We start from the raw sequence: 25689 nt of genomic DNA on the forward strand, positions 1-25689 counted from the left end.
TGGGGCTGGAGGGGCACTTCAAGGACCGGGGGGTAAATAAGGGCTGAGGGGGCGCAAGTGAGACACCCCCAAGCACAGCCCTGAATAAAAACTCCAGGGGCTTTTATTACCCACGTGGGAGGGGGCAAATACCCCGGGGGGGGTGCAGATACCCCGTCACGAATCCTCCTTCTCCTGAAACCTGTGGGAAAAGGAGGGAGCAGTTACGGGAGGATTTGGGGGGGGTCCCCCCCTGTAGTTGGGGGGGGAAGGGGGGAGTCAAAATGGCAGAGGGGGGGCTCTCACCGGCAGTGGGGGCAGGTGTAGAAGACAGTCTGGCCCTCGTCAGCCGAGCGCATCTGCCGGGTGCGGTACGCCATGCCCTCGTGCCCGCAGCGGGGGCACCGCCGTTCCACCTGCGCCAGCCCCCCCCCAAATTGTGGGGGTTACCCCCCCTGCTCTGCGAGCTTGACCCCTACCCCCCAGTTCGGGGGGGGGGGGGGCAGAATGATGTTAACTCCCAAATATCCTGGCCCCAAGGAGTTTTATGCTTGGGGGGGGGGGGGGGGGTGTGTGTGACACCACATCCCATTCTGTGGGGGGTCCCCTCCCAGTAAGGTTTTACCCCCGCCCCGTTGGAATTCTGGGGTGGGGGCCCCATCCCAGTAGGGTTTTACCCACCCAAGCAGGATTTTTGAGTGGGGGTCCCATCCCAGTGGGGTTTTATCCCTCCCCAGTGGGGTTTTGGGGGTGGGGGGGTCCCCTCCCCAGTGGGGTTTTGGGGGTGGGGGGGTCCCCTCCCCAGTGGGACTTGCCCCCCCCCACCCCCAACTCACCAGGGGCCCCTCGAGGTGGGGCACAGGATCCGACCCCCGCCCCACCGCCGGCTCTAACCGGTTGAACTCGATGGTGCTGCGGATGGTTTTACCCTCAAAATCTGGCAGGGGAAGAGGGGAAAAAAAACCAAAAAAAAAAAGAAATCAGGGATTTCTGAGGTGGGGCGGGTGGTCTCAGAGGGGACCGAAATATTGGGGTGCCCCCCCTTCACTGACCGTCGGTGTGGAGGGCGAAAGCGCAGCGGGGGCAGCGGATGGTGCTGCGGGGGCCCGGCCGGGGCAGGACGGAGCCGCATTCGGGGCAGAAATCCAGGCAGGACTGGAAGCAGGAGGGGGGCAGCTCCATGGCTGGGGGGGGATGTCAGTGGGGGCCCCCCAGCACCTCCTTATTCCTCAGTGCCATTGACTGCCCCCATTGGCCCTCATTCCCCCCTGCCTCAATCACCCCCATGACCCCCCCAGCCCCCCCCCCCCAATCCCCCCCATTGCCCCACGTTCCCCCCAGCCCAACCAATGACCCCCCCAGCCCCCAATCCCCTCCTTAGCCCCCCCCATACCCTCAATATCCCCCCAATCCCCCCCTTTCCCCCCCAGCACCCCAATACCCCCTTGGTCCCCCAATCCCCCCATGACCCCCCAAGCCCCCAATCCCCCCTCAGCCACCCCATTCCCCAATGACCGCCCATGCCCCCAACGGCCCCAACAGCCCCCAATGGTGTGTGTCCCCCGTGACCCCCCCCCCCAGTCCCCACTGCCCGGAGCAGACAAGTCCAACCTCCTCCTCGGCGCCCAGAACGACCGGAGCGCGCGCAGGGGGAAAGCCTCTGACGCCGCGCCGCTCCACCCCTTCCTCTACGTCACTTCTCCCTTCCCAAACTTGCGGAGCAAGGAAATAATTATTGGAGGCCCCCAGGGACTGATTAATTAATTAAGCCAGTATTATTTGATTAGGGAAGCTCTCAGGGGCTGATCAGGGGAACGCCCAGGAATTGATTGATTAAGCTGCCACTAATTGATTAGGGAAGCCGCGAGGGGGCGTGGTCGGCCAGGGAGCGGGCACGGCCTAGCCGGGGGGCGTGGCCCGGCCGCAGAGGGGCGTGTCTACCGGCCTCGCCCCCCGGTGGTGGGCGGTCCCCTGCGACATCGGGGGGTGTGGCCTAGCGGCGGCGGCGAGAGAGAAGGGAGGAGTCGGGGCGGGGCCTCACCGTTGCCATGGCGTCGCTTCCGGTGCGGCGGGGCGGAAGTGGCGGGCGCTGCCGGGAGGCGCCGCTGGTACCGGGGGGGGGGAGGGGTGGAGGGCCGGGGCGGGCAGCGGGGCTGGATCCGGCCCTGAGGGGGTGGGGGGCGGCTTAGGGGGGGGTCCCCTGTGCCTTGTGGCTGGGGGGGGGCCTCTTGTCGCCTATAGGGGTGGAGGGGCCGGCCCTGTGCCCTGTGGGGGGTGGAGGGGCCTTCAGTGTCCCCTATGGGGGTGTCGAGAGAGGTGGCGGGACTCCTCTGACCCCTACAGGGGTGTCGAGAGAGCTGAGGGTCTCCCCTGATCTCTGCATGGGTGTCAGGAGGGCTGGGGGGGCTCATCTGGCCGTGGTAGGAGTGTTGGAAGAGCTGGGGGGGGCTCCTCTGACCCCTACAGGGGTGTCGGGAGGGCTGAGGGTCTCCCCTGATCTCTGCATGGGTGTCAGGAGGGCTGGGAGGGGGCTCATCTGTCCCTTGCAGGGGTGTCAAGCGGGCCGGGGGGGCTGCTAGGGGCCTGGGGGAGCTCCTCTGACCCCCATATGGGGGTGGCAGGAGTGGCTGGGAGGCTGCTATGGGGCTGGGGGGGGGCTCTGCTGTCTGCTGGGGGGCTGCTATGGGGCTGGGGTGGCTCATCTGATCCCTATAGGGGTGTTAGGAGGGCTGAGGGGGGCTCCCCTGTCCCCTGTTGGGGTGTCAGGAGGGGCTTATGTGGGGCTTGGGGGGGTCCTCTGACCCCCCTGTGGAGGTGTCAGGAGGGCTTGGGGGGTCCCCTATCCTCTATAGGGGCTGGGTGGGATGATTCCCTCTCCTTATGGGGTGGGGAGGAGGCCACCCCCCGTTCCCTGCAGGAATTCCTCTCCCTGGGGATTTTGGGGTGGCTGCACCACCCCTAGGGAGATATAGGGAGGCTGTTCCCCTCCATAAAGTAGGGGGGGTTGGAATTTGGGCATTTTAACCTTTTTCTCCCCATTTTTAGACCTCGTCAGAGACACCCACCCCCAAAAAACATGGCCGGGGGCTGGGGGACATTGTGCCCTGAGACAGCAGAGGGACAGACGGACACAGCTACTGCCATGGCCTGACACCCCCCGCCCCACACCACGAGGGAGCTCTGATGGGAGAGAAGCAACGATTTCACCCCCAATTCCCAAGGGATTCCCAGGCGGCTCTGGAAAAGGGGGGGGAGGGGGGAACCCCAGCGACCCCCCTCCCCCTGGAGCGAGCTGCAACCAGGTAAATGGCGAGGATTTTAACGTGGAGAGAGAAGGGAAATGTTTTTCCCAGCTGCTTGCCCTCTTAATTCCCACTGGAAGGGGGTTAAAATCTCCCCAAAAAGCAAGAAAAAAACGGGAAAAAAATAGGATTTTTAGGAAGATTGAGGTGCTGAGGTGGCGCTCGGCAGTGAATCCCATAGGAGAAGGGATTAATTTTGTCCAAGACCAGGGTTTGTTTCTGTTGAGCTGCGTTGTTGCAGTTTATTTTAGCGTCACCTGGGCTGAAATGAAGCCAAAAAAGTGGAAAAATGAGGTGAAAAATCGGAGGGGTGGGCCTTCCCCGAAAGCAGTGCTTGCTTCCTCAGTCCATTCCAGGTGGTTTTGGTGTCACTGAGACCAGAGCCGCTTTCCCCCAGGGTGCAAAAAAGAGCCTGGATTAATTAAAAAGAAGATTTAATGAGTAATTTAGGGGGGGGTGTTGCAAAACTGGCAGGCGTTTGCCTGAAATCTGCTGGTTTTGGGGTCTCTGGGGGACACCATGGCGAGGGAAAGGAGCTTAAAATCTCCCCCAAAACTTCAGGAATCTTTGGATTCGGGGTGTTTCACCTTTAAAAACCCCTGAGGAAAAAAAAACGCAGGACATTGAACAGAAAGGGGGTTTGGGACGCCAGAGGATTTAATGTGATAAAATTATCGGTCGCTCAGAGTCTCGCCCCAGAGTGAAGCCGAGGGCAGGGAAAATCCCCAACTCTGCTTACTCAGCGCCTCGCCGCCGGCTTGTGCCTCGCCACGACGAAACGCTGGGTAAAACCACGACTGAACCTGCGTTTTGGGCCAAAACACCCTAGTTTTGGGCTAAAACCCCTCATTTAGAGCCAAAACACCCGCATTTTGGGCTGCCACGAGGCTGAGCTGCTTTTGGCCCCGCAGGTATGGCTTAATCCCAGCGTCTCCCTCCGCAGGGATCCAACTAAGAAGCACGAAATCCCTTAAATTTACTTTTTTCACCTTTTTTTTCCACCTCTTTCCTTCTCTCCAGCTGCTTTTCCGGGGCCAGATGAGCGTTTCGGGGCTCGGAAGGGGGAACCGTGCTGGCGGCTCTCAGTGTTACCGGCACTTTCTGCCTTACCCTTTGGGGCCGGGGGGGGGAACTGTGGTGCCACTGGACTCACCTCCCTTCCTACTGCTCTACACCCCTTTTTTTTTCCTTTTAAATACCCCTTTTCCGGGTGTTTTTTTTCCTTTTAATTCCCTTTTTCCGCCCGCCAACGTGGCCCGCGGCAGCGTTAACCCTTGAGCTGCTCACCCGCGCCGCTCCCTTGCCGAAGTTAAGCAATCGCGCTTTTTTCCCTCTTTCTTTATTTTCTCTGTTGGGTTTTTTTTGCCTCTTTCCTATTTTTTTTTCTTCTTTATTCTCGTAATTCCCCTTTTCCTCCCCCCTCCTCCCTTTTCCTGCCCTCGCTGACATCTTGCCTCCTCTGGCAGGAGTCAGGCTGGGCTCTGGGTGAGTAAAAACTCGCTGAAGACAGGACTTTGTGAGGTTTTTTAGTACTCGGATTTGATATTTTATTTAATTTATCCCCATTTTTCAAACAGAAACCACCCTCACTTCACCACCCCCCCCCAGCCTCCACAGTGGCAAATCCACACAGGAGCTGGTCCCTGGGTTAATGTTTAATGGGAGTGGACTCTGCCCTCCTCTTCCCCAGGCCGAGGTTTGGGGTTGGGGTTTATTATTTGCTTTTTCCCCCCCTTATTTAAGGGGTTTTTTTTTTGTATCTCAACGGTGCCATGTTTCTGGTGGGAGGCTCCGGGGCCATGCGGTTTCGCTTCCTCTCCCCGAGGTGTGTGTGTGGGGGTGTTGTTTCTCTTTTTGGGAGGCTGGGGGGAAGGAAAGGGGGGGTTGACTGAGTGTTTCGGGGTGACACAACCGTCCCTGTCCCCCTCTGGCACCAGTTTGGGGGTGGAAGGGGGGGTCCCCTCTGTTTTTAACCCCCCCCCGTGTGTGTTCCCCCCCCCAGGTCCATGGCATGGGAGTGAGCGCTGAAGGATGCTGAAGAAGAGCAGCTTGGTGTTGTGGGGGGCGGCGCTCTTCATCGCCTGGAATGGCCTCCTCCTCCTCTTCCTCTGGAGCCGCCCGGCCTCCCCTGGCGAAGGCGACCGGCTGACGGCAGAAGTGATTCGTTTGGCGCAAGATGCCGAAACCGAACTGGAACGGCAAAAAGAACTCCTGCGCCAAATTCACCGCTACAGCGGGTTGTGGGGGGGGCGGCGACGCGGGGTTCAAATCACCCCCAAACCTCCCCCCCCACCGCCCTCCCCGGCGCCACCGCGACTCACCGATCCCGCCAGCACGGTGTTACCGGTGTTGGTGATGGCTTGCGACCGCAGCACCGTCCGTCGGTGTTTGGATAAACTCTTACGTTACCGACCTTCGGCCCAACGTTTCCCCGTTATCGTCAGCCAGGATTGCGGTCACGCTGAAACGGCTCGTGTCATTGCCTCCTACGGCGACGCCGTGGCTCATATCCGACAACCCGATCTCAGCGATATCCCGGTGCCGGCAGAACACCGTAAATTCCAAGGTTATTATAAAATCGCTCGGCATTATCGTTGGGCATTGGGACAGGTTTTCCGGACTTTCCGTTACCGTGCCGCCATCGTGGTAGAGGATGATTTAGAAGTTGCTCCGGATTTTTTTGAGTATTTCCAAGCGGCATTCCCGCTCCTCCTTGCTGATCGCAGCCTCTGGTGTGTCTCCGCATGGAACGACAACGGGAAAGAACAAATGGTGGATGTTGGACAAGCCGAATTGCTTTACCGGACTGATTTTTTTCCTGGTCTTGGTTGGTTGCTTTTGGCCGAACTTTGGGATGAACTTGAACCCAAATGGCCAAGAGCTTTTTGGGACGATTGGATGCGTCAACCCGAACAACGCCGAGATCGTTCCTGCGTCCGCCCCGAAGTCTCCCGTACGATGACGTTCGGTCGTAAAGGAGTGAGCCACGGGCAATTTTTCGATCAATATTTAAAATTTATCAAACTTAATGACCGTTTCGTGCCTTTTACCCAACTGGATCTTTCTTACCTCAAAAAGGAAGAGTACGAACGTTCTTTTCTCCCCAAGGTTTACGCTGCGCCGGAGGTGAGGGTGGAGGAGCTCCAAGGCAACCGGCGGCGGGAGCTCGGTGCTGTCCGCCTGCAGTACAGCGGCCGTGATTCCTTCAAAGCCTTCGCCAAAGCCCTGGGGCTGATGGACGACCTCAAATCTGGCGTCCCCCGCGCCGGTTATCGTGGCATCGTCAGCTTCGTCTATCGGGGACGTCGCGTTTATCTCGCGCCTCCTTCGGACTGGACAGGTTACGATCCCAGTTGGAGTTAGCGGGCACCGTGACTCTGCTTGTTGTGGGTTTGGTTTGGGTTTTTTTTTGCAGGGGGTTGGTGGGTGTTTTCCTCCTTTTTCATCATTTTTTTTTGGCGTGTCTTTAGCGGGGAGGATTTGGTGCGCAGCAGTGTACCGTTCACCCGCCGCTTCTCCGGTGCCACCACGGGGGAAATTTGGGGCGAGGGCAGCTCCAAGCGGAGAAATTATTTTCCAGAATAAAAGGAAAAAAAAACCCTAAAAAAAAAAAAAAACCCAAATCCAAATTTCTTTTGTTACCTCTCAGCCCAGCAGCCAGCTCCGTCCGTGCTGCCCAGGCCCTATATTGTGCTATAGGGTCTCGTCCCTATATTCATTCAGCTCGATGCTCTGGTTGCTGCAGGCCACAAACTGGCCTATGGGAGTCTATACAGTTCTGTAGGGGTCTATATAGATCTATGGGGGTCTATGTAGACAGACCTGTATGCCGTGGTTCCTATATGGTCTCAGCCCTATATTCCAGGCCTTGTGTTGGGCTGTGGGGTCTAGGACCTGTATAAAGGTCTGTGCTCTCGTCCCCATATGTGGCTGTACAGTCTGGGCCCTATATATGCTATATATATATATTTACACTATATGGGGTCATATGATGTGGGCTGTGTGCTCTTGTGCCTGTATTGGGCTGTAGGGTCTGGGCACTATATCCAGGCCCTATATCACAGTCCATATGCTCCCCTCACTATAGTTAACACCCTATACCACAGCCTGCTTGCTGGTCTATACGTTCTGTCCTATATGTTCCAGGCTTGGAGTACCAGGGTCTGGGGAGGGACATAATTTCTGCTGCTGAAAAGCCCCTTTTATGTTAAAAAAGCCCTTTTTAGCTTAAATAAACCCTCAGATGTGGCTTTTCAGGGAGGGGGGTTGGGCAGTAAGGGGTTTGGGGGGGAAGAAAGTCCTGCTCGGCTTCGTTTTGGGGAGAAAGAGCTTCTTTTCAGAGCGGGGGAAGTTATGAAATGAAATGATGAAATTTTATCCCAAGAAATTGGGATAAGAAGTGGGGAAAAGGCCGGCTGCAGGGAGGGGGAACTAGGCAGACTGGTGATACTGGGAGAGATTTATGCCCTCACTCCCCTCTCCACGCAGGATTTGGGTGAAATCTGGGTGGTTTCAGGGATATTTGCAGAGCTGTTTTCTCCCCACCTCCACTGCTGGCACTGAAAACACCCAAGTGTTTTTATTTTCACTTAAAAGGGGGACAGTCTGCCCCAAAAAATGGGGCCTTGGGAGGTTATCAGCACTTTCACCCTGAGGCAGCAGTGCAAAACCTCTCTTTTATTAACCAATTCCTCCCCAATTTGGGATTTTCTTCCCCGTGGGCACCATTTTGTGGCAGAAAATCCCCATTTCCCAGCGTGCTGCCTGCTGTCTAGGGGAAAATGTCCCCAAAACCCGAGGATTAAAAACACTGACACCCCCCCGATTTGCACTGGAGCTGTATTTTGGGGCGAAATTGGTTCCTTTTGGGGTATAACGAGCCAGTGATTAAAAAAGTGCCTTTTGAGCCCCGTTTTTATAACCACCCGCCGATTATTCACCCGAATAATTGCAAACCTGCCACCCAAAATCCGCCTTTTTCCACTTATAATGGCCGCCAATGAGGAGCAGGGGAGGTCTTAGCACCCCCTCCCTCGCAGGGGAACCGCAGTCCTCACTCAGGTCCGTCCCTTCGCGTCCGCCGCGCTTCGCCGGGCGCGCAGTCCTCACTCAGGTCCGCTCCGAAGAGGGGAGCGGGGGGTGGGCGCGCAGCGAGTAGCAGCCAATGGAGCGCCGCTGTGGGAGAACGAGCAGCCAGTCAGAGCGCGCTGGGCTTTATAGAAGGCGGGGCGCGGGAGATGGCGGGAACAGTGCGGCGGGATGGCGCGGGCGAAGCAAGCGGTGGGTGTTAAAAAACCTCCCCAAAAATCTTCTTCTCCAGCCCCACCGCACCCCAAAACACGCCCGCGTTCCCCCCGGGCTCCAGCACTATGGAAAAAGCTTCGTCTCTCGCAGAAAAAAAACCTGAAGCTGCTTCCCGCAGCCTCTTTTTGTGGGCTGGTGCGAGGTTTCTCTATCATCCAGAAGGGTTTTGGGGTTCACAGAGCTGCCATGGCGGCTCTGCAAGAGGGCTGCGAGGCGCATCTGCTGGCTTTGCTGGAGGAATGGGGGTTGTGCGCACTCCACGCCAAGCGGTCTGCCGTCCAAACCGCTGACGTGAGGCTGGTGAGGTGCCTTCAAGTGAAAAGAGGCTGATTTTTCTCCCCCAGTGCTGAAGAGCGAGCTCTGGGCCTGCTGATCTACCCAGAGGAGGCAATGGTTTTTTTGTTGTTTATGCTTTATTTTTTTGTGTGGACTTTCAAATTAAACCTCTGTAAAGCTTTTCAGAGGAAAAGCAGAAGAAACAGAGTGTCAAGAGCTCATCTGTTGGAGCAGGATACTGCAAAGAAGCACTTTGGTTTTTCACTTGTGACACGAAGCATCGCTGGACCTTGCGCTGTAACGAGCTCTCCTTTTTTGAGGGTGACATCACCTACAACCTACCTTGCTGTGAACCAAGCAGGGAAGTGACTAATTACACAGCTGAGCCAGGCTGTAATTTGGGTTTAGCAGTGATCTGCGGGTTTGTCAGGAGCCTTATTTAAAATTAGGGCCCTGGGGATGAAAGCAGCCACCTTCTGTGCTGCCTTTCCTGGTGGTTTCTCCTCTTCCTTGGGCCGATGTCATGAGTCTCTGCGGACAGGGAGGCGAGTCTGGCAGCGGAGGCGGAGTGATTGGGGCTGTAAGAGGCAGAGACCTGCCTGTGCTGCCTGATAACAGTGCTTTATTATGTGGTTTAACCCTAATAACAACTTCCTGCTATCTCAAGGTGCTGGTTTGTTTATTTTTTCCCCTTCTATTCACTCGTAGGTGGTGAAATGGGGGATAAAATCCCATCTGTGGCCTCTCTCTCTGCTCGCATCCTGGCAGCAATTGCAAAACCACAGGGAGGCCCCAGCCTGAGTGATCTGGGGAGGCACTAGGAATGGTTTTATCCCTTTTCCCTGAATTTCTCTGCAAATCTTAAGCAGAGACTTCTCTGCTTGCAAAACCTTCCTACGAGGCATCCACCACCAGCAGCAAAGCTCTTTTTTTTTTTTTTTCCCCCTCAAATTTAGCTCTCATATTTTTTAGGGAGGTTCTCCCTGTATTTCTGGGTCTTGTTTACATTGGCAAACAACCGGGGAAACAAAAATCTCTCCGTCCTCCTATTGAGGTTACTTTCTCATGGGGAAACACAGTGTGATGGTGGGGTGGAAACCCAACAAAAAGCATTAAATTGGCAAAAAAATATCCCTTGAGTGTGGCCCTTCTGCCCAGCATGCAAAATCCTCCTCTGCTCTGGGTCCATGTGTAATTCCCTTATCTTTCTTTAATTTCCTCCCCCTGCCCTTGAAAATATAATAATAATTAAATGGGTAAAAAATGTGTATTCAGGGTGGGTTTTACTTTGGGAAAGGGAGTTGGGGTAAGTGCTGTGCAGCTGTGGTGGGAAGCAAGATATTCCCTTGTCTTTTTTCCCTCCTTTGAGGCTTATTTTCACTGGAGAACAGCCCAGCAGAGCTGCAAAAAAGTGGTATTTCAGGGGAATTTTGAGTCCGTGCAAACCTGGCAAGGAGCAGGAGGGCAAAATGTGATTAATTTTGCTAAATTAAGTGTTAAAAGGAAAAGCAAATGGGGTGAGGGGGTGGGTTGGGGCTGTTTATTGAGCAGGAGGGTTTGTTGGGGTGGTGGAAGGGTCTGGTTTTGAGAGGTTCATGGGCAGAGGGTGAGCAGAGCCGGCCCCTCACCCAGCCAGAGCAGCGGCCGGAGCCGTTCGCCAGCAAAAGCAGCCGGGGGAAAGGCGAAGATTTCAGTCTCGCTGTCAGCATCACGGAAAGCCACCCGCCCACCAGCGTAATCCAAAGCCACCTCGATACGTCGGGGCACGCGGCTGTGGGGCAGAGATGCGGGGCTGGGCCAGGTGAGAGCCCGTAGCTGCCCCAACCACTGCCCCACAGCCCAAACGCCTCGTTCAGGGCTGAGACCGAAGCAGCCCTTACGGGACACAAATTCCCGAGCCACCCCCAGCGCCCAGTCGGGACCGGGACGAACCTCCACAGCCCAGCGGTGCCGACCCCCTGTGAAGCCCTGCTGACCCAAAATGCAGCGGAGAGACTCAAAACGCTCGGCTCCAGAGGGAAGAGGAGCCGGGGGCGATTCCCGGCGTCCTGCGGTCCGGCCATCTGCTGACACTAGGATTTGGGGGTGAGCTGTGGCTGGGTCCAGCGTCACGGTTGCTGGGGTGGAGGGGGAAAGGGGTGTTACGGGATTCGGTGCATCAGGGTATCAGGTCCAAATATTGCACTCGAGCATCAGTCCCAGGCGTTGCATGAGAGCATCAGCTCAAAATATTGCACTCGAGCGTCAGCTCCAAATATTGTACCTGAGCATCAGCAGCAAATGCTATGCCTGAGTTTCAACCCTGGGCTTTGCACCAGATCACCAGCTCTAAAAGTTGCACATAATTATCAGCTGTGAATGTTGCACCAGAGCATCAACCCTGGGAATTGCACCTGGGCGCTGCACCAGAGCATCAGCTTCTAATATTGGACCTGATTATCAGCTCTAAGTGTTGCACTGGAGCATCACCTTCAAATATTGTACCAGAGCATCAGTCCCAGGCATTGCACTGGAGCTTCAGCTCAAAATACTGCGCTGGAGCAGCCACCCTGCATATTGCACCAGAGCATCAGCCCTGGGTGTTGCAGCTGATTGTGAGCTCCAAATGTTGCACCAGAGGCATCAGCTTCAAAAGCTGTATCTGAGCATCAGCCCTGGGCATCGCACTGGAGCTTCAGCTCCAAATATTGCACTCGAGCATCCACCTTGGGTGTTGCCCCAGAGCATCAGCTTCAAATACTGCACCCAAGCATCGGTCCCAGGTATTGCACCAGAGCATCGGCTCCAGATTTTGCAGCTGAGCCCCAGCTCTGGATGCTGAATCTGAGTATCAGCCCCAGGCACTGAACATAAAGTCAGTCCTGAAGCCCGACTCACCTCTCCGGTATCCCCCCAAGTCTTCCTCCAGCGAGCACCCCAAGATGTCTGGAAATAGAAGATGACCCCAGAGATTTGTACTCCTGGATCCGGCCCTGGGGCTGTCCCATATCCCCCCCCATTCCCCATTGCATGGAGAGGTGGGAGACTCAAACCCACTTTGTGTGGGTCATTGCCTCCCCCCACACTGAATTAGCATCCTAATTTGGGTGCTAATTAACAGCCAGCAGCCCTCTGCACCTCCCACCTGCAGCTTCCCACCCCCTAAGGCTGCTATAAGGGGGATAAATCCCTAATTATTTTATATTAAAGGGGCATTTGCGATGCTTGGACCTTCCAGCCAAACTTTGCCAACCCTGGGGGGGTCTCTGCCGGGCCCAACCCTGCCCCAGGCTCCCATTTCTGCTTATTAAATCCCCTTTGCCAATTTTCCCCCTCCAAACACCTTTAAACTGTGTCACCGCCTCTGCCAGCATGTTGGTTTTCAGGGCAAAATCCTCAAACTCCGCTTCCAGCTCTGGCATTGGTGGCAGCGATGGCTGCGCCCTCCACTCCGTGCACCTCGGGGAGGGAGCAAATCAGGGTGTTTAATGCTGAGACATCCCCAAATTTCCCTTCCTCATGCTGGAAAACCACAGGGAGAACTTTATTTCCCTGGGAAAGGCTCCAGCTCCTGCAAGACGCAACAGGAGATTCCCCCATTGCCACCAAGCTCCAGATTAACCATCAACCCCCCTAGCTCAAAAGCAAAAATCCCGGGGGAAGAGGATGCAGGGTGAGGAGGAGACCCTCAAAAGGAGGATTTTGGCCCCAAAACGCCGTTCCTGGTGATGCTTTTTGGCCCTGGTACCTGCTCAAGGTGATTTGGGCATCCTGGAGAGGAAGGGAGAGAGATGCTCAGGGCTGTTTGCTGGGGAATAAAAGCCAAAAGGGGGGAAGCAGAGGGATTTTGGGGAAGGGTTTGGCTCACCCGTAGCAGGTCACTGTCCGTTTGTCGGCACTTGGTCTGGAGCTCGGTGCAGCATTGCCGGAGCCGGGCCAGCTCAGTGGTCTCACTGCGACGCTGCTCCTCCAGCCCTCGGCGTAGGCGACCAAGACGGATCAAGAACCGCGATTCCTGCTCGCCCAGCACCCGCCGAAGCCCTTCCAGCACCTCCAGGAACTTCTGCTTCTCGGCATCAACTCGGGTCTGGGGGATGAAGGGAGAGGAGGAGGATGCTGGGGCGAGGGAATGAAGTAGTTTGGCCCCCACGGTGCACCCTGATGGTGGGAGCACCCACCAGCATCTCCTGTCTCATTTCCTCCGCTGCTGCTGCCAGCCTGGCACGTCGCTCGTACTCCTCTTGCAGGGCCTTTAGGGAAGCTTCGAACCGCTCCTGCAACCAAGAAAAGGGGTTTTGGCTCCTGGAGGGGGGGAATAAAGGGGGGCTGGCACCCCTGAAGCACCCTGGAGATGGCCAGCGTGGGCAGCCCCATCCTCATCCTCCTCTTTGGCTGTACTGAAGCAGATATGCAAATGTATTCACATTATAATTGGTTTTATAGTTATGATATATATATACACCCAGACATTATATAGATATAGGAATATATAGTGATGTATGCCCACTATGGGTCTCCCAGCCAGGCTGGGATACCTCATCTCTCCAAGACCTCCCCTAAAAAGTCCCACCAGCCCCTTGAACACCCCAGTCCCCCTTTCCCCCCCACCCTTGCACCCCCAGCTGGGTCTGGACCCCCTTTGGGGACCCCCATTTCCTCTCCGTGCCCGGAAGCAGATAAGGAACCCTCCATGGTGCATGCGCTGGGTGAGAGCTGGAGCTTTTAAATCACCCATATTTAGAATTTTGGTCCCCAAGCTGCCACTGTCTCCCACCCCACTGCATACTTAAGCCTCGGCAAATTGCAGCATTTCAGCTCAATTTTGACTTTGGGACGCTCGTATTGCTTTTTTTCCCCTGGAAAGGTGGGGAAAAGCTTTGCCAAATCTGAATATATTTATTTTGGGGGCTGAGTTTTAAGGGAAATTGGGTTTTTAGCATCGGTCAGGCAAGGAGAGGGTGTCTGAGCTGGGATTTCGCTCACCCTGTACTCGCGAGCGGCCTCTTCAAGGGGCACGGCACGGTGGGCACGATTCTCGGTGCAGGCAGCACAGAGGAGGATCCCATTCCGGCGACAAAAAAGGGTGAAGGGCTGGCAGTGCCGCCGGCAAAGCTCCTCTGCCGCCGGCAGTGCCAGCTCCTGGACGGCCGCCACCACGTTGGCCAGTTGCCGGTTGGGACGGAAGCCATCACGGGGGAAAGGTAAACGGCATTGGGGGCAGGAACCGGCCCCAGAGGCATCTGCGGAGCAACAATCGAGGCAACAGCGGCAAAAATTGTGGCCACAACCCAGGAGCATGACGGGATCACGGAAGAAATCCAAACAGATGGCACAGGTGATTTCCTCCTGAAGATTTTCCACGGCGTGTCCCGCAGCCATGGCTGAAACGACGAGGTTGTTTCTTGTGAACGCTCAGAGAAACGCCCACGCGAAGGGGCCGGGCGATGGTTTTCCTGGAAACGGTGACAGGACAGGAGGCCGGTGTTGGCATCCAGAACCTCATGGGGAAAAGCAACAGAGAGCTCATCTGACGTTCCCACTGCCCCAGTGATAAAACAACCCCCAGGGACAAGGCCAGCAAGGATTTAACAACAGCACGGAATGCAGGCAGCAATTGCCAGGGGTTTAGGAAAGATGATTTATTTGCAGGGTGAGTTTTCTACCACTCCAGCTGTGCCCAGGGGAAGCAAACTGTGGCTGGAGGGTGGCTGTAGAAAACAGGGATTAATGCAGGAATGCAGCGAGTGAGCAGAGTTCCTCTATGTCCTGCAGACCTCATGCGGATATTAGCTGTGATGCTGGCAATAAGCCCAGCAGGGGGGTTTAAAGTGGAAGAAAAAAACACCACTAAACCTCAGCACCCAAATCAGATGTGAAAAATAAGAAGCAGAAAAACTAAGAACTAGCAGGCGCAGGATCTGTAGGTGGAGGCAGTGTTAGAGCAGCCCATCCCCGGAGGAAATAATGTTAATGCAGTTGTATAATAAAATTAATTCAGGGAACCAAACTGCACGAGGGTCTTCGAGCTGAAAGTTTCACTTTTATAAAATATAGCCCACATAAAAATAATTTTTAAAAGAAGAGACTAATCAGGAATCAGTATAGTTGCGAATAAGGCTGATAAAACAGTAAAATAAGTTGGATATTCCCAAATAGAATCGTAAAACCTGCAGGGTGCTGAGCCCCAAATTAATCAGCTTCAGCTTTTCCCCAGGAGAATCACAGCCCCTTCCTCAGGGGAAACCAGAGGCGCTGCCAACCATCCTCCCCCCCCCCCCCCCCCGGTTTGCAACGAAGGCAAAAATAGGCAGAAGCGATGCAAAAACCCACCGGGCATCTGTTATTCTCGCAAAAACCCCGTTAGCAGACCCAGGCTCGCTCCTATCCAAGGAGGGACTAGTGGGCGGGGGGAGCCCACCTCCGCCGCGGGAGAGCGGAACGGAAAGATCCACTCTCATTGGTTGATGTCGGGCAGCCAATAGGAAGCCTCAGCGCGTCCGGCGGCCAATAAGAGGCGGCGTTTGTGATCCCCTTTCCCGCTATTGACAGCCGTGGAGGGGCCTCGAGGATGCGATGGAGCAAAGCGCGATACAACGAGACGGGACAAACCAGGAGGAACTAAACCAAAATAAACCCCCAAATTTAATCTCTAGTAGCAGCTCTCTGGGCACAAAAACAGAAAAAAAACCCCCAAAACCGAAAACCTTTTTTCCTCTTTTTTTTAAAAGTATTTTTTTTTCTAGGAAATGGCTGGAACAGGGCTTTAATTAGGAGGAGGCAAACTTCATGCTTCATTAATTCTTAGATGTTTCAGGCAGTTATTGGCCCTTTCCAAGAGGGATCTCAGCCTGCGAGAGGCTTCGGCGGCAGGAGGAGAAGCCAGGGCTGCACAAGGAAGAAATATTTTTCCGGAAATTGCCGCTTTTTTGCTGTTTTGCTACCTGTCTGCATGTACGTAAAACCAATCTGCCGTTCATACCTCATTTTAAGTTTTTTTTTTTTTGTTCCTAAACAGCTCCCGGAGCTGCAGCGCCTTGGGGCGAGTGTGTGTTGCACCCGCTTGACTTTCTGGGGCAATTTTTCACATTTTAGGAGGGGTTATTTTATTTTATTTTATTAATTTTATTAAACAGGGCTTCTCTAGGGCATAGCCGCAGGGATAGGAAGGGCCATGGGGTGGGGGTATGAACCCAGTGTTTTCCCTTGGGGAAGTGGGGTGCGGTGTTTTTTTTCTGCGTGTTTGTGTCTGTGGGAGCTCATTTTGGCGCCGGCGGGAAGGGTGGGGAGGGGGCGGGGGGAGCAGCGGCGCGTGGAGGTTGACTCGGTTGCGTCCGGCACGGGGCTATATAAGGGGCCGCCGGGGGGCGCTGTCCCGCAGTCAGCGGCCGGCGGCGGAGGGAGCAGGAGTGGAGCAGGAGCAGGAGTGGGGGCGGGGCGGGGCGGCGAGGCGAGGCCCCGGGCCTCGAAGCCGTCGGCGCCGAGCCTCGAAGGCGGCGCGCCCGGCCATGTCGGGTGAGCAAGGAGGAGAGCCGCAGCCGTCCACGTCGAGGGCGGGGATGTCGCTGCCGCAGAAGCGCGGGTGGCCGTCGCTGTCGGATCTCATTCTCGCCGCCGTTTGCTCGTGCACGGCCCGTAAAGGCGCTTCGTTCGCTTTCATTAAGAAGACGCTTGCCACCGAGGGTTACGACGTGGTGCGGAACGGTGGTCGTTTGAAGGCGGCGGTCGGTGCTTTGCTCAGCAAAGGGCTTTTGCGGCGGGTGACGGGCAGCGGCTTCACCGGTTCGTTCCGCCTCGGCCGCGTCGGTAAGGAGCGAGTGGAGGGAACCGGGCGGCGCGGGAGGGCGGTTGGTGGAGCCCGTAGGCGCCCCGCCGGGAAGACGAAGGGGCCGAGGCGCGCTGTTAAAGTCACCGCGCAGCGCTTGAAAACGAGGAGACCGCGGGGAAAGGCGAAGGCGGCGGCGGCAGCAGCAGCAGCAGCAGAGGAGGCGGCGGCTGGAGGCGTGGAGGAAGTCGGGGGTCCTGCGCCGGCTGAGGGCGAGTCTTAAGAGCGCGGCGGATGGAGCGATAAACGTTGAACCCAAAGGCTCTTTTAAGAGCCACCCCAGGGGGTTCAGCAAAGGAGCTGGTCACGGGGCGGGGGAGCGAGGGAAGCCGTTACCCCTGGGGCGAGGCGGCGATAAAAGAGCTGCAACCGAGGGCCGGGCGAGGCGGCATTAGAAACTGCGCCGAGCGGGGAAGGGTGAGGCGTGAATAAAAGTGCTGCGGCGGGGTGGGGGGAGAAAGGGAGGGCGAGGCGGCGATGAAGGGGTTGTACGGGAGGGGTGGCCGCCGCCTCGGGAGTCACTGGAAGAGCTGCGCCGAGGGACCGGAGAGGTGGCAACAAAGGGGTTACGCCGAGGGCGAGGCGGTAAAAGCTACGACAGGAGAGGGCTGCGCCCAGGGCCGGCTGCGCCGGGGCGGGGCTCGTGTCCTTGAAGAAGCCGCACCCGGGCGTGGGCGCGGTGCGGGTGGATGCGCCCCAAGTGCGGCTCATCCCCGCGGGACCGGAGCCGGGAAAGCGCTTCCAGCGATCGGGGGGGGGGGGGGTGGGGGTGGAGTTGGGTGTTCTCTGTCAGGTCCGCAGTGCCCCGCAGGCGCCGGTGAAAGCTCGGCGGCGCGGTTTTCAACCAGGTCCGCCTCGACGCACCCCCACATCCCGCCGCTGCCTCCCCCCCCCCCCGCCTCGGCCCCGCAGGAGCAATCAACACCTTAATGTGGTTTTTTTTTTTCATTACCTTAACGGCGAACGGCAACTGGAGCACCCCAAGAGCAGTCACTAAGGGAAGGGGCAGCTTTGGTGAAGGCAAGTTTGGGGTAGAGCGGAGGCTTTTGCGGCTTCTCTGGCAGGATCCGAGCTGGGAGAGGAGCTCGGCTGGGAGAGAACTCGTGTTTGGGGGTGCAGGCAGCACCCAGGTATCCGGAGGGAAAAGCAGTGTCTGGCAGAATCCAGCTAACATGTCCGCGTCCTGCATCTCCCCGGGGTGACCCGCTCGCCACCACTGGCTGGCCCTTGGCCTCGCCGGGGCTCTTCAGCCTTGTCCTGCTCCTCTTCATCCCACTGCACGCTCTTTGTCTGCCAAAAACTGTGGGAGAGGAAGTGCACCAGGCTCCCAAGGTGGCTTTGCTGCAGGGAAAGGCAAGAGGGTCAGTGGGGGGGGCTGAGGCTGCTGTAGGGGAAGGAAAAAAGGGACAAAACACACAAGATGTGCCTCACCCTTTTCTTCTGCGCTGGCACATCTCCCCCTTCCTGGCTTTGTTTCAGGTTGCCCTGTGTCTGGAAGGAGAGGGAGAAGGTGAGCGTGGTGCTGTGTCTGCTGTGGCCTTCCCTTGAACAATCTTTTCCTCCCCAAATGCCTTGGAATTCTCCCAAAGTACCCCTGAGTTCTCCTAAAGTACCCCCAAATCCCCAAATAAGAATATTCCTCCCTAAATGCCTCTGAATTCTCCAAAAATACCCCTGGATCCCTCCCAAAAGAACAGAATTCCTCCCAAAACACCTCTGAATTCCTTCAGGGCCTCCCAGAGAGCGTCCCGTTGGCGGCGGCAGGAGCTCAGGCTCTTCTCCAGCTCAGCGGGGAGCTCGGAGGGGAGGTGAAGCCTCATGTCACTCCAGCTGAGAAGAGAAACAAGGGGGGGGATGTTATGGGAGGGATGTTTAACCCCAGCCCAGCCCCTCCACACTCAGGGTGACACAGAGGGGGAAGCGACCAGATGCCACATACCTGCTTAGGATGCTCCTGATATCCTAAAATGAGGGGGAAAAGAGGGGTCAGGACCCCATGGGCAGCACTTTTGGGGAGCTTTTCGGTAAGGAGGGTTCTCACCTGGGGTGTGCGCTTGACCTCCAGCTGCCCGATGAGCCTGTGGAGCCGTGTAATCCCCTCGGCCACCCGCAAAGATTTTTCTGCTTGGGCTGCTTCGAAGGCAGCGTCCAGCTCCGCCAGCCGCCCCAGCACTACGCGCTCCTTCTCTGCCAAGAACCGGTGCAGCCGCTCGAACTCGGCCCCGATGCGATGCCACTCGGCTTTGCTTGTCTCCTGGACGAGAAAAAAAAACCCCAAACCATGTGAGACCACGTGCAACCCCCAGAACAGAATTTTTCCCTTTCAAGCTAAAGCGCAAAGTGCTTTGGCTGGAGCCAGGGAGCTGTAACACCGGGGATGTGGTTAATTAATGACTGGAGGGTAATTGAGCAGTCCATCTGATGCTTTTCCTTCTCCTTTTCCCTTCCCCATTGCCATTCACTCTTTATAGTTGGTCCAAAATCAACCAGGGCCCTGGGAAGCAGCGGGGAGGGTTAATTCCACATTAATGAATGTCCCTTTAGGACTTGATCTGGGATGAAAACGAGCAGCGCCATGAAAATAAAGCGCTTTAAAGTAGGGATAATAAGCAGCTGCACACAGAGGCAGTGCTCGCCAAACCTGCCCGGGATCCGTGCTGGCGGCTCCAACCTGGTTTGGGGCTTTGCAGGGCGCTGGGATGCGTTGCAGAGATGATCCCACGTGTTTCTGCTGGAGGGACTGGGGGGGGGGGAATGCCCAAGGACCCCTTTGGGCTGCCGAAAGGCCAAGGGGACCCTTACCAGGTAGTCCCAGTGTCGCTTCTCTTCGCTCGTTCTCCAGTCCAGAAACTCTGCCAACACCTTCCTTAGGGATCGCAGGTGAGACTGGATTTTCTCCTGAATGCACCCAAAAAAAGTAATAATTTGAAGCAATCAGCCCAGCTCATTTGCATAATCCCACCTTTAAAATCTTAAATTATTTGGGGGAGGAAAGCAAATAATCCCCCCCCCCAAAGCCACCTTGCTGCCTTCCCTTGAAAGCGGGAATCGACTCACTTCAAGTTTCTCCCACGAACAGGACCAGGTGCCCTATCTTTGCTTTCCCACCAAGAAATGAAAATATTTTCGCTTTGCACCATTTTTGGGGTGGGGGGAAGAGGCCTGATGGGTCATAGGAAGACGATCTCACCTCGCAGGTCTCGGCGGGTCCCCCAAAAAGCTTCGTGGCCACAACCTGTGGCTGCTCATCCATCTCTGCTGGCACCGCTTGGCCCCGAGGGGTTTTCACCTCTTCAGTACCGGGAGATGACGGTGGCAACGTCGTGGCTGGTCTCGGCACAGAGGTTTTGCGCTGCTGCTGCGGCCGTAATTCCCTCCCAGCAAGAAGACATCGGTGCTGGAGGTTGGTGGTGGCACGGGGCGAAGCCGCCTTCCCTCGAACCGCCCCTGGGTGTTCCCGCACTCGGCTCCCAGTACGACCTTCCGGGGCGGGAAAAGCAAATTTCCTCGCCCACGGTTGGCTTTAAATATGTTTTATCTCCCCCAGGTTGTCTCATTTCCAGGCTTTGCCATCTCATCCGTCACCTGGAAGCTGCTCCCATCCTTGTCTCTGCTTTGCCTTACTCAGCTCCGTTGTGTGGAAGGGGCTGCAGCCAGATTTGGGGACTTGGGGGGGGCAAAAATTTAACCAATTTCTTTCTTGGGGTGCGATAATGCACATTTTTTGCAGCGCCTTTTTTTTTTTTTCTCTCCTTCCTCCCTGATGCCTACGTTGAGAAAGTAGATGGCCCTGAAATGGGGGGGGGGAAGGTGCAATCGGAGGGCGCAGGAGGCGTCCGAGTGTGTCGTGGCCCTGTCTGCAGGCATGAGATTGGAGGTCACCTCCCTCCCCAGCTGATAAAAACTGGTGGAGGCAGAGACGGGTCTGAGCTTTTGCTGAGCCTGTGCCAGAGAGAAGGGGAAAAAAAGACCCAAGCGAGGAAAAAAGCCAAGCGGAGAAGAAGCTGGTGGAGGAAAAGCAGCCGGAGGAACCCCGAAACAGCACCAGTGCCACCAAGGAAAACCCCTAAAGGTTTGAGAGAGGGGAAAACCCTAGTGCTGCTGGGCGGGTTACATCACCCTGCCATCTTTTGGGGGGGGAAAAGGGGACTTTGAGAACTCTCCCCATCCCATCAATAAGAGAAGGAAAGTGGATTTATCCCTGCTTTGCCCTCAGGATCTTTGTTTCGGATTTAAAGGTGTTTTGCAGCGGTTGGTCATGGTTATTATTTGCTTCTTGTCTACCCGTAACGATCTGGCTCGGGAAACTTGGGTGAGAAACAGCACAGTTCCTGCTTATACCTTAATTTAAGGCTGATTTTCCCACCTTTTTCCCACTTTCACTCATCCACCTGCTGCTTTAGCTCCCCTCTGCAGTTTTGCTGGGGAAAGCATGTGAAAAAGCAGCAACCTGTTTATTTTTGAGCATCACAGCATGGTTTATTCAACCATTTGGGGGCTTTATTTCTCATCTCCAGTGCCCTTTACTGCAGTCAACCGCTTGTTTGCACTCAAAGCCCCATGCTCGGTTTCAGAGGATGGATTCGAGGCCCTTTGACGCCAGCCCTTATCTCTCCCATGCACATTTCCCCCAGGGCCAGCTGCAAATTTCTCCACTTATTGCAGGATTTCTCTGGGCGCGAGAGAGTTGGACTCGGCTTATCTCAATTTTAAGGATTTTTCTCACTCAAGTAAACCTTGTCAGATTTGATTGCCCAAGAAAATGAATGGTGGAGGCAGGGATGGATTTAAGATGGATTCATCCCTGAGCCAGCGCAAGGAATGGGGATTTTGGGGTATAATCATATCTACAAGGTAGGTGGGTCTATCCCAATGTGCTCCTCATGTTCCCTTCATAGTCATCATGGAATTAATAGGTTCAATCCATCTCCATGGGTTTTCCCATAAATGAACCAAGCTTCTTTGCAGCTGCTGGAGAAAAAAATGGCATTTTCTTTCAGGTATTTTGATTAAATGCAGCGGTTGAACCCGTTTTCTGACATAAAAAGGGGTGAAAAGCTGAGATGTGCTCATTTGTAGGATAATAATTTTATTTTATTCTTTCTTTCCCCTTTCTTGCGCCTCTAGCCAGGAGGACGTTGCAGGTGCAATGGCTTTCTTCCTCAAACCACGGCCGTGCACATGGGATCTTGCCCTGGACTACCACACGGCAAAACAGTTTGAAGGTAACCAAAAGCAGCCAGAGAGGAGCAAAGTACCAATTCCTGATGTTTTCTGGGCTGCATCAAGTGCGATGTCCATTGAAGTTGGACATCCTCCAGCTCCACCTTCTATCTCCCTGGATCCTCCATCTCCAGCCTCCATCTCTTGGTTCCTCCATGTCCAACCTCAACTGGAGATCCTTCATCTCCAACCTCCATCTCTTCGCTCTTCCATCTCCAACCTCACCACTCCTCTCCCTTTCTCCTTGAAAAGTAACCAGTGATGGGGATTTTGGGGGTGTGCGTCCTCTAAGCTTAAGTTTGGCTTCTGATTCTTTCTCTCGTTTGCTCACCAGTGGACGTGACCCTGGATCCGGCCACAGCGGGTCCCGAGGTGATCCTCTCTGAGGACCTCAAAGAGGCCAGCTGGGGTAGACCTGGACGCCGGTGGCCTGAGGGTCCGGGCCAGTTCGACACGGATCCGTGCATGTTGGGCAGCGAGGGCTTCACCTCGGGCCGTCACTACTGGGAGGTGGAAGCAAACGGGCGCTTCTGGGCCGTAGGGGTGGCCCGTGAGTCGGTTCAGAGGAAAGGCCGGATCCTTTTCAAGCCTAATACTGAGATTTGGGGCTTGCAGAAGTACGATGAGCTCTGTGTGGCCCTCACAGCTCCTTCCAACACCTCCGTCCCACTCCTCAACGGGGAGATAGGGGTCTACCTGGACTATGAGGTGGGACAGGTCTCCTTCTATGCTGTTGGCAGCCGCCAACGCATCTTCACCTTCCCCGTGGCTTCCTTCAGCGGAGAGAAGGTCTTCCCCTACTTCTGCGTGCTCCTCTCCACCATCAAACTGTCCCCGAAGGGTTGATGCGTTGGCAGGGTCCCCCCAAAGCTGGTTGCTCCACGGTGGTTGGAAACACTCCTTGATGCTCCTCAACTCTTATTTTCCAGGTCTTGGAGTCATTTCCACCTCAGCTCATGGTCCTACCTCCATCTTAGATGTCTCCATTTTGGGTTATATCCAGGGGCTTTTGGGTCTGAGCTCGGCATGGCTCATCTCATCTAAAAGCCACTTGTTAAATTTATCCAAAGCTCGTTGACAGGAGCTGGGCTTCACTTAGCTGGTTTTGAGGTGAAAGCCTGGGGCTTCCTCCCAAACTCAGCCCCCTCTGAAGGTTTCTTTTACTGACCTCAATGCCCATCACTAGCCGGGCTTCCAACCCAAATTAAAAATTGTGACTTTTGCAGGCTTTGTGTTAATACCAGCCGCTTGCTACCTCAGTTTAAAACTGATTTTGTCATCACAAGGATGTGTTCGTGCTCACTTCCGCCCCCCCATTTTCTTCTGCTGTTCTCCATGTTCAGGATGTATTTCCGAGTAATTAATGTGCAATTGATTATAAATGTGCTCAGAATATAATAAACACTTTTTTTTTTTTTTTTGCTATAATAAGGAGGCGGCATCTGCATTTGACCCACCACCAAGCTGCCCCAGTCCCACAAAGACACCCCCCCCCCCCAAGGCTGCCCTGGGCCCCCAGGACCTCCCAGAGCTGCCCCACATGGGATCTCAAAGGCTGCCCTGGTCCCCCCCAGCTTCTTTGGTCCCCCAAACCCCCCAAGAGCTGCCCCACGTGGGACCCCAAAGGCTGCCCTGGCCTCGCAACACCTCCTTGGTCCCCTGGGACCCCCAAGAACCCCTCCCCAGGGCTTTCCCACATGGGATCCCAAACGCAGCAGTTCATGTTTACATTAAATCCAAGCAACCAAAATATTTTTCCAACCCTGTCCCACGTCCCGCCTCTCCCCCAAGCTGCCATCGTGCGGAGGTGGGAGAAAACCTCTGCCAAAAAAGAAACCACCGCAAGCCAAAACCCACCAGCAAATTCAGTGTCACCCTTGGAGGCAGTGGCCTTGGCAGGCTTATTTGGAAGAAAACCCTATTTTTTTCCCTCCTCCCCAGCACCAAAACATCCTTAACTTTTCAATTTCCAAACCCATTTCCAACATTTTATTTCAAGCTTTGAGCAAAAAGGCATCAGGAAGCGGCTGAGCATCCCCAGGTTGTGGTGGGTGGGTGGCAACACCGGGACCCCCCCCCCCCCCACCGTGTGGGTTATTCAACATCAGGACCCCCCCATGTGGGTTATTTGCCAGTGCAGGATGCAGCCTCGGTGCTGCAGCGGGAGCTGCTCAGCCCCTTCTCGTTTGAATAAGCGCAGCTGCTCTCCCTGCGGATGGGCTACCTGCACGGGGAGGGGGGTAAGAGGTGGGATCGGGCGGGTTTTTATCCATCCTCCATCCCAAAATTTCCCCCTTCCCCCCCCATCCAATCTCACCTGGAGGTTACGCTCAGCACCGCTTGGCCGCATCCAGATGGTGCCGTTGCGGTGGATGCTGAGCCAATGCGCCGTGAGCCCTTTGTAGGGGTGCAGAAAGTCCTACGGGAAGCAAAAATGGGATGATGGGGGGGTTTTCCCTCCCCCCAGAAAAACCCAAATCACCCCAAGACACCCCCACACCCCTCGCCAGCTCGGCCGTGGAGTCGATGCCGGCCGAGGTGGCCCCCCCAGGGTCTGGCAGCGGTCCCAGCGCGCCAACCAGTTGCATTCGGCCTTGGAAGCGAAGTAGCAGCGTCGGCCGAAGCCCACCCAACCGTCAGGGCAGGGGGCTCGGGGACCCCCCCGGCCGGCGTCACCCACCAGGAGGGTGCCGAGGAGGAGGAAGAGGAGGGTGAAGGCCAGCATCGGTGCTACCGCTGCGCACAGGCAGCTGAGCAGCAGGCAGGGCTGCCTGGGGTGGGGGGGCTGCTGGGAGAAACACCCCAAAATGGGGAGGAGGAGGATGAGGAGGGGGCTGCTGTCCTGGCTGCAATGAGCTGAAGCACGATGTGGAGCCCCGATATCCTACAGCCCTTCAGGGCACCCCGATATCCCGCACCCCTTGGTCCGCCCCAATGCAGAGCCCCAGTATTGTGCACCCCAATATCTCGCACCCCAATATCCTGCACCCCCTTAGTGTACCCCAATGCGGAGTCCCGATATCCTGCACCCCCCTGGTGCCCCCCAATATCCTGCACCCTTCACAGCACCCTGATACTTTGCACCCTTTGCGGCATCCCGATGCAGAGGCCCGATATTGTGCACCCCAATATCCTGCAACCCAATGCAGAGCCCCAATATCCTGCACCCCTCTCTGCAGCCCAATAGCCTGCAGCCCAATATCCTGCACCCCTTGGTGCCCCCCAATATTCTGCACCCCTTGTTCCACCTCAATGCAGAGCCCCAATATTGTGCACCCCAATACTGTGCACCCCCCTGGTGCCCCCCAATATCCTGCACCCTTCACAGCACCCCAATACCCTGCACCCTTCGGGGCACCCCAATGCAGAGCCCCAATATCCATCTTACACCCCTCGGTGCACCCCAAAGCAGCACCCCGATATCCCGCCCCCCCTGCTCCGTGCACCCCAACAGCCGATGCAAATCCGCAGCATTTCCCCCCCGCCAGGTTTGCCCCCCCCCCCCCGCCTGCCTCCTGCCTGCACCCTTGGCCAGGGTCCCATCGCTCTTCCTCAGCCCTTTGTCTTCCTCCGGACCCCTGCAGGTTCCTCCCCACCCCCAAAAAACACCCAGGAAAATCTGGAAAAAAAACCAACCAAACAAAAAAACCCCAAAATTGGGCAAAACCAACCCAAATTTGGGGCTGCCACCACCCAGGAATAGCAATATCCAGCCCCATGGGGGTAATTTGGGGGGGGCTGGGACTGTCCCCATCCCGTTCCCCGTCACACCTCGGCCTTCCCGGGCACCCTCCCCTTCCTCCC

General features: G+C 56.0%; 7 protein-coding genes across 12 annotated transcripts; 3 read left to right on the forward strand and 4 right to left on the reverse strand.

Annotated features, from left to right (window-relative positions):
• Positions 1-79: 79 nt before the first annotated feature.
• On the reverse strand, positions 80-1746 carry POLR1H (RNA polymerase I subunit H). 2 transcript variants are annotated; one of them, XM_069774203.1, is made up of 5 exons: positions 1591-1746; positions 1032-1163; positions 816-916; positions 286-395; positions 80-181 (listed from the first exon to the last, which is right to left on the reverse strand). In XM_069774203.1, the coding sequence occupies exons 2-5, from the start codon at positions 1159-1161 to the stop codon at positions 157-159; spliced, it is 366 nt and encodes a 121-aa protein (XP_069630304.1). In that variant the 5' UTR covers positions 1162-1163; positions 1591-1746; the 3' UTR covers positions 80-156. The 2 variants fall into 2 exon arrangements, with proteins under 2 accessions (XP_069630304.1, XP_069630305.1); XM_069774204.1 differs by having other exon boundaries at positions 1568-1660.
• A 170-nt stretch (positions 1747-1916) lies between these two features.
• LOC138682603 (basic salivary proline-rich protein 4-like) lies at positions 1917-2681 on the reverse strand. Its single transcript, XM_069773865.1, has one exon. The coding sequence runs from the start codon at positions 2679-2681 to the stop codon at positions 1917-1919; it is 765 nt and encodes a 254-aa protein (XP_069629966.1).
• Positions 2682-5312: 2631 nt separating this feature from the next.
• MGAT1 (alpha-1,3-mannosyl-glycoprotein 2-beta-N-acetylglucosaminyltransferase) lies at positions 5313-9527 on the forward strand. 2 transcript variants are annotated; one of them, XR_011322704.1, is made up of 2 exons: positions 5313-8356; positions 8410-9527. XR_011322704.1 is itself a non-coding variant. In XM_069774107.1 (1 exon), exon 1 carries the CDS (start codon positions 5313-5315, stop codon positions 6642-6644), a length of 1332 nt encoding a protein of 443 aa, XP_069630208.1. In that variant the 3' UTR covers positions 6645-9527. The 2 variants fall into 2 exon arrangements, 1 of the variants encoding a protein (XP_069630208.1); XM_069774107.1 differs by having other exon boundaries at positions 5313-9527.
• Positions 8103-14441, reverse strand: LOC104313043 (zinc finger protein RFP-like). 4 transcript variants are annotated; one of them, XM_069774098.1, is made up of 8 exons: positions 13824-14219; positions 13019-13114; positions 12709-12927; positions 12589-12611; positions 12184-12299; positions 11739-11786; positions 10794-10978; positions 8103-8456 (listed from the first exon to the last, which is right to left on the reverse strand). In XM_069774098.1, exons 1-8 carry the CDS (start codon positions 14217-14219, stop codon positions 8391-8393), a joined length of 1149 nt encoding a protein of 382 aa, XP_069630199.1. In that variant the 3' UTR covers positions 8103-8390. The 4 variants fall into 4 exon arrangements, with proteins under 4 accessions (XP_069630199.1, XP_069630201.1, XP_069630200.1 ...); XM_069774100.1 differs by having other exon boundaries at positions 8103-8959; XM_069774099.1 differs by lacking the exon at positions 8103-8456 and adding an exon at positions 10388-10632.
• Positions 14442-16345: 1904 nt separating this feature from the next.
• Positions 16346-17039, forward strand: LOC138682774 (histone H1B-like). Its single transcript, XM_069774193.1, has one exon. It carries the CDS (start codon positions 16346-16348, stop codon positions 16883-16885), a length of 540 nt encoding a protein of 179 aa, XP_069630294.1. The 3' UTR covers positions 16886-17039.
• An 890-nt stretch (positions 17040-17929) lies between these two features.
• LOC104314030 (E3 ubiquitin-protein ligase TRIM7-like) lies at positions 17930-20055 on the reverse strand. Its single transcript, XM_009913317.2, has 6 exons — positions 19853-20055; positions 19465-19560; positions 18704-18916; positions 18602-18624; positions 18377-18492; positions 17930-18153 (listed from the first exon to the last, which is right to left on the reverse strand). The coding sequence occupies exons 1-6, from the start codon at positions 19913-19915 to the stop codon at positions 17930-17932; spliced, it is 735 nt and encodes a 244-aa protein (XP_009911619.2). The 5' UTR covers positions 19916-20055.
• A 1369-nt stretch (positions 20056-21424) lies between these two features.
• LOC104314040 (butyrophilin subfamily 1 member A1) lies at positions 21425-22731 on the forward strand. Its single transcript, XM_069773866.1, has 3 exons — positions 21425-21516; positions 21790-22136; positions 22220-22731. Exons 1-3 carry the CDS (start codon positions 21425-21427, stop codon positions 22729-22731), a joined length of 951 nt encoding a protein of 316 aa, XP_069629967.1.
• The last annotated feature ends 2958 nt before the right edge of the window (positions 22732-25689 follow it).

The sequence above is a fragment of the Haliaeetus albicilla genome, chromosome 29, assembly GCF_947461875.1.
Source record: "Haliaeetus albicilla chromosome 29, bHalAlb1.1, whole genome shotgun sequence".
In the NCBI taxonomy this organism is placed as follows: Eukaryota; Metazoa; Chordata; class Aves; order Accipitriformes; family Accipitridae; genus Haliaeetus; species Haliaeetus albicilla.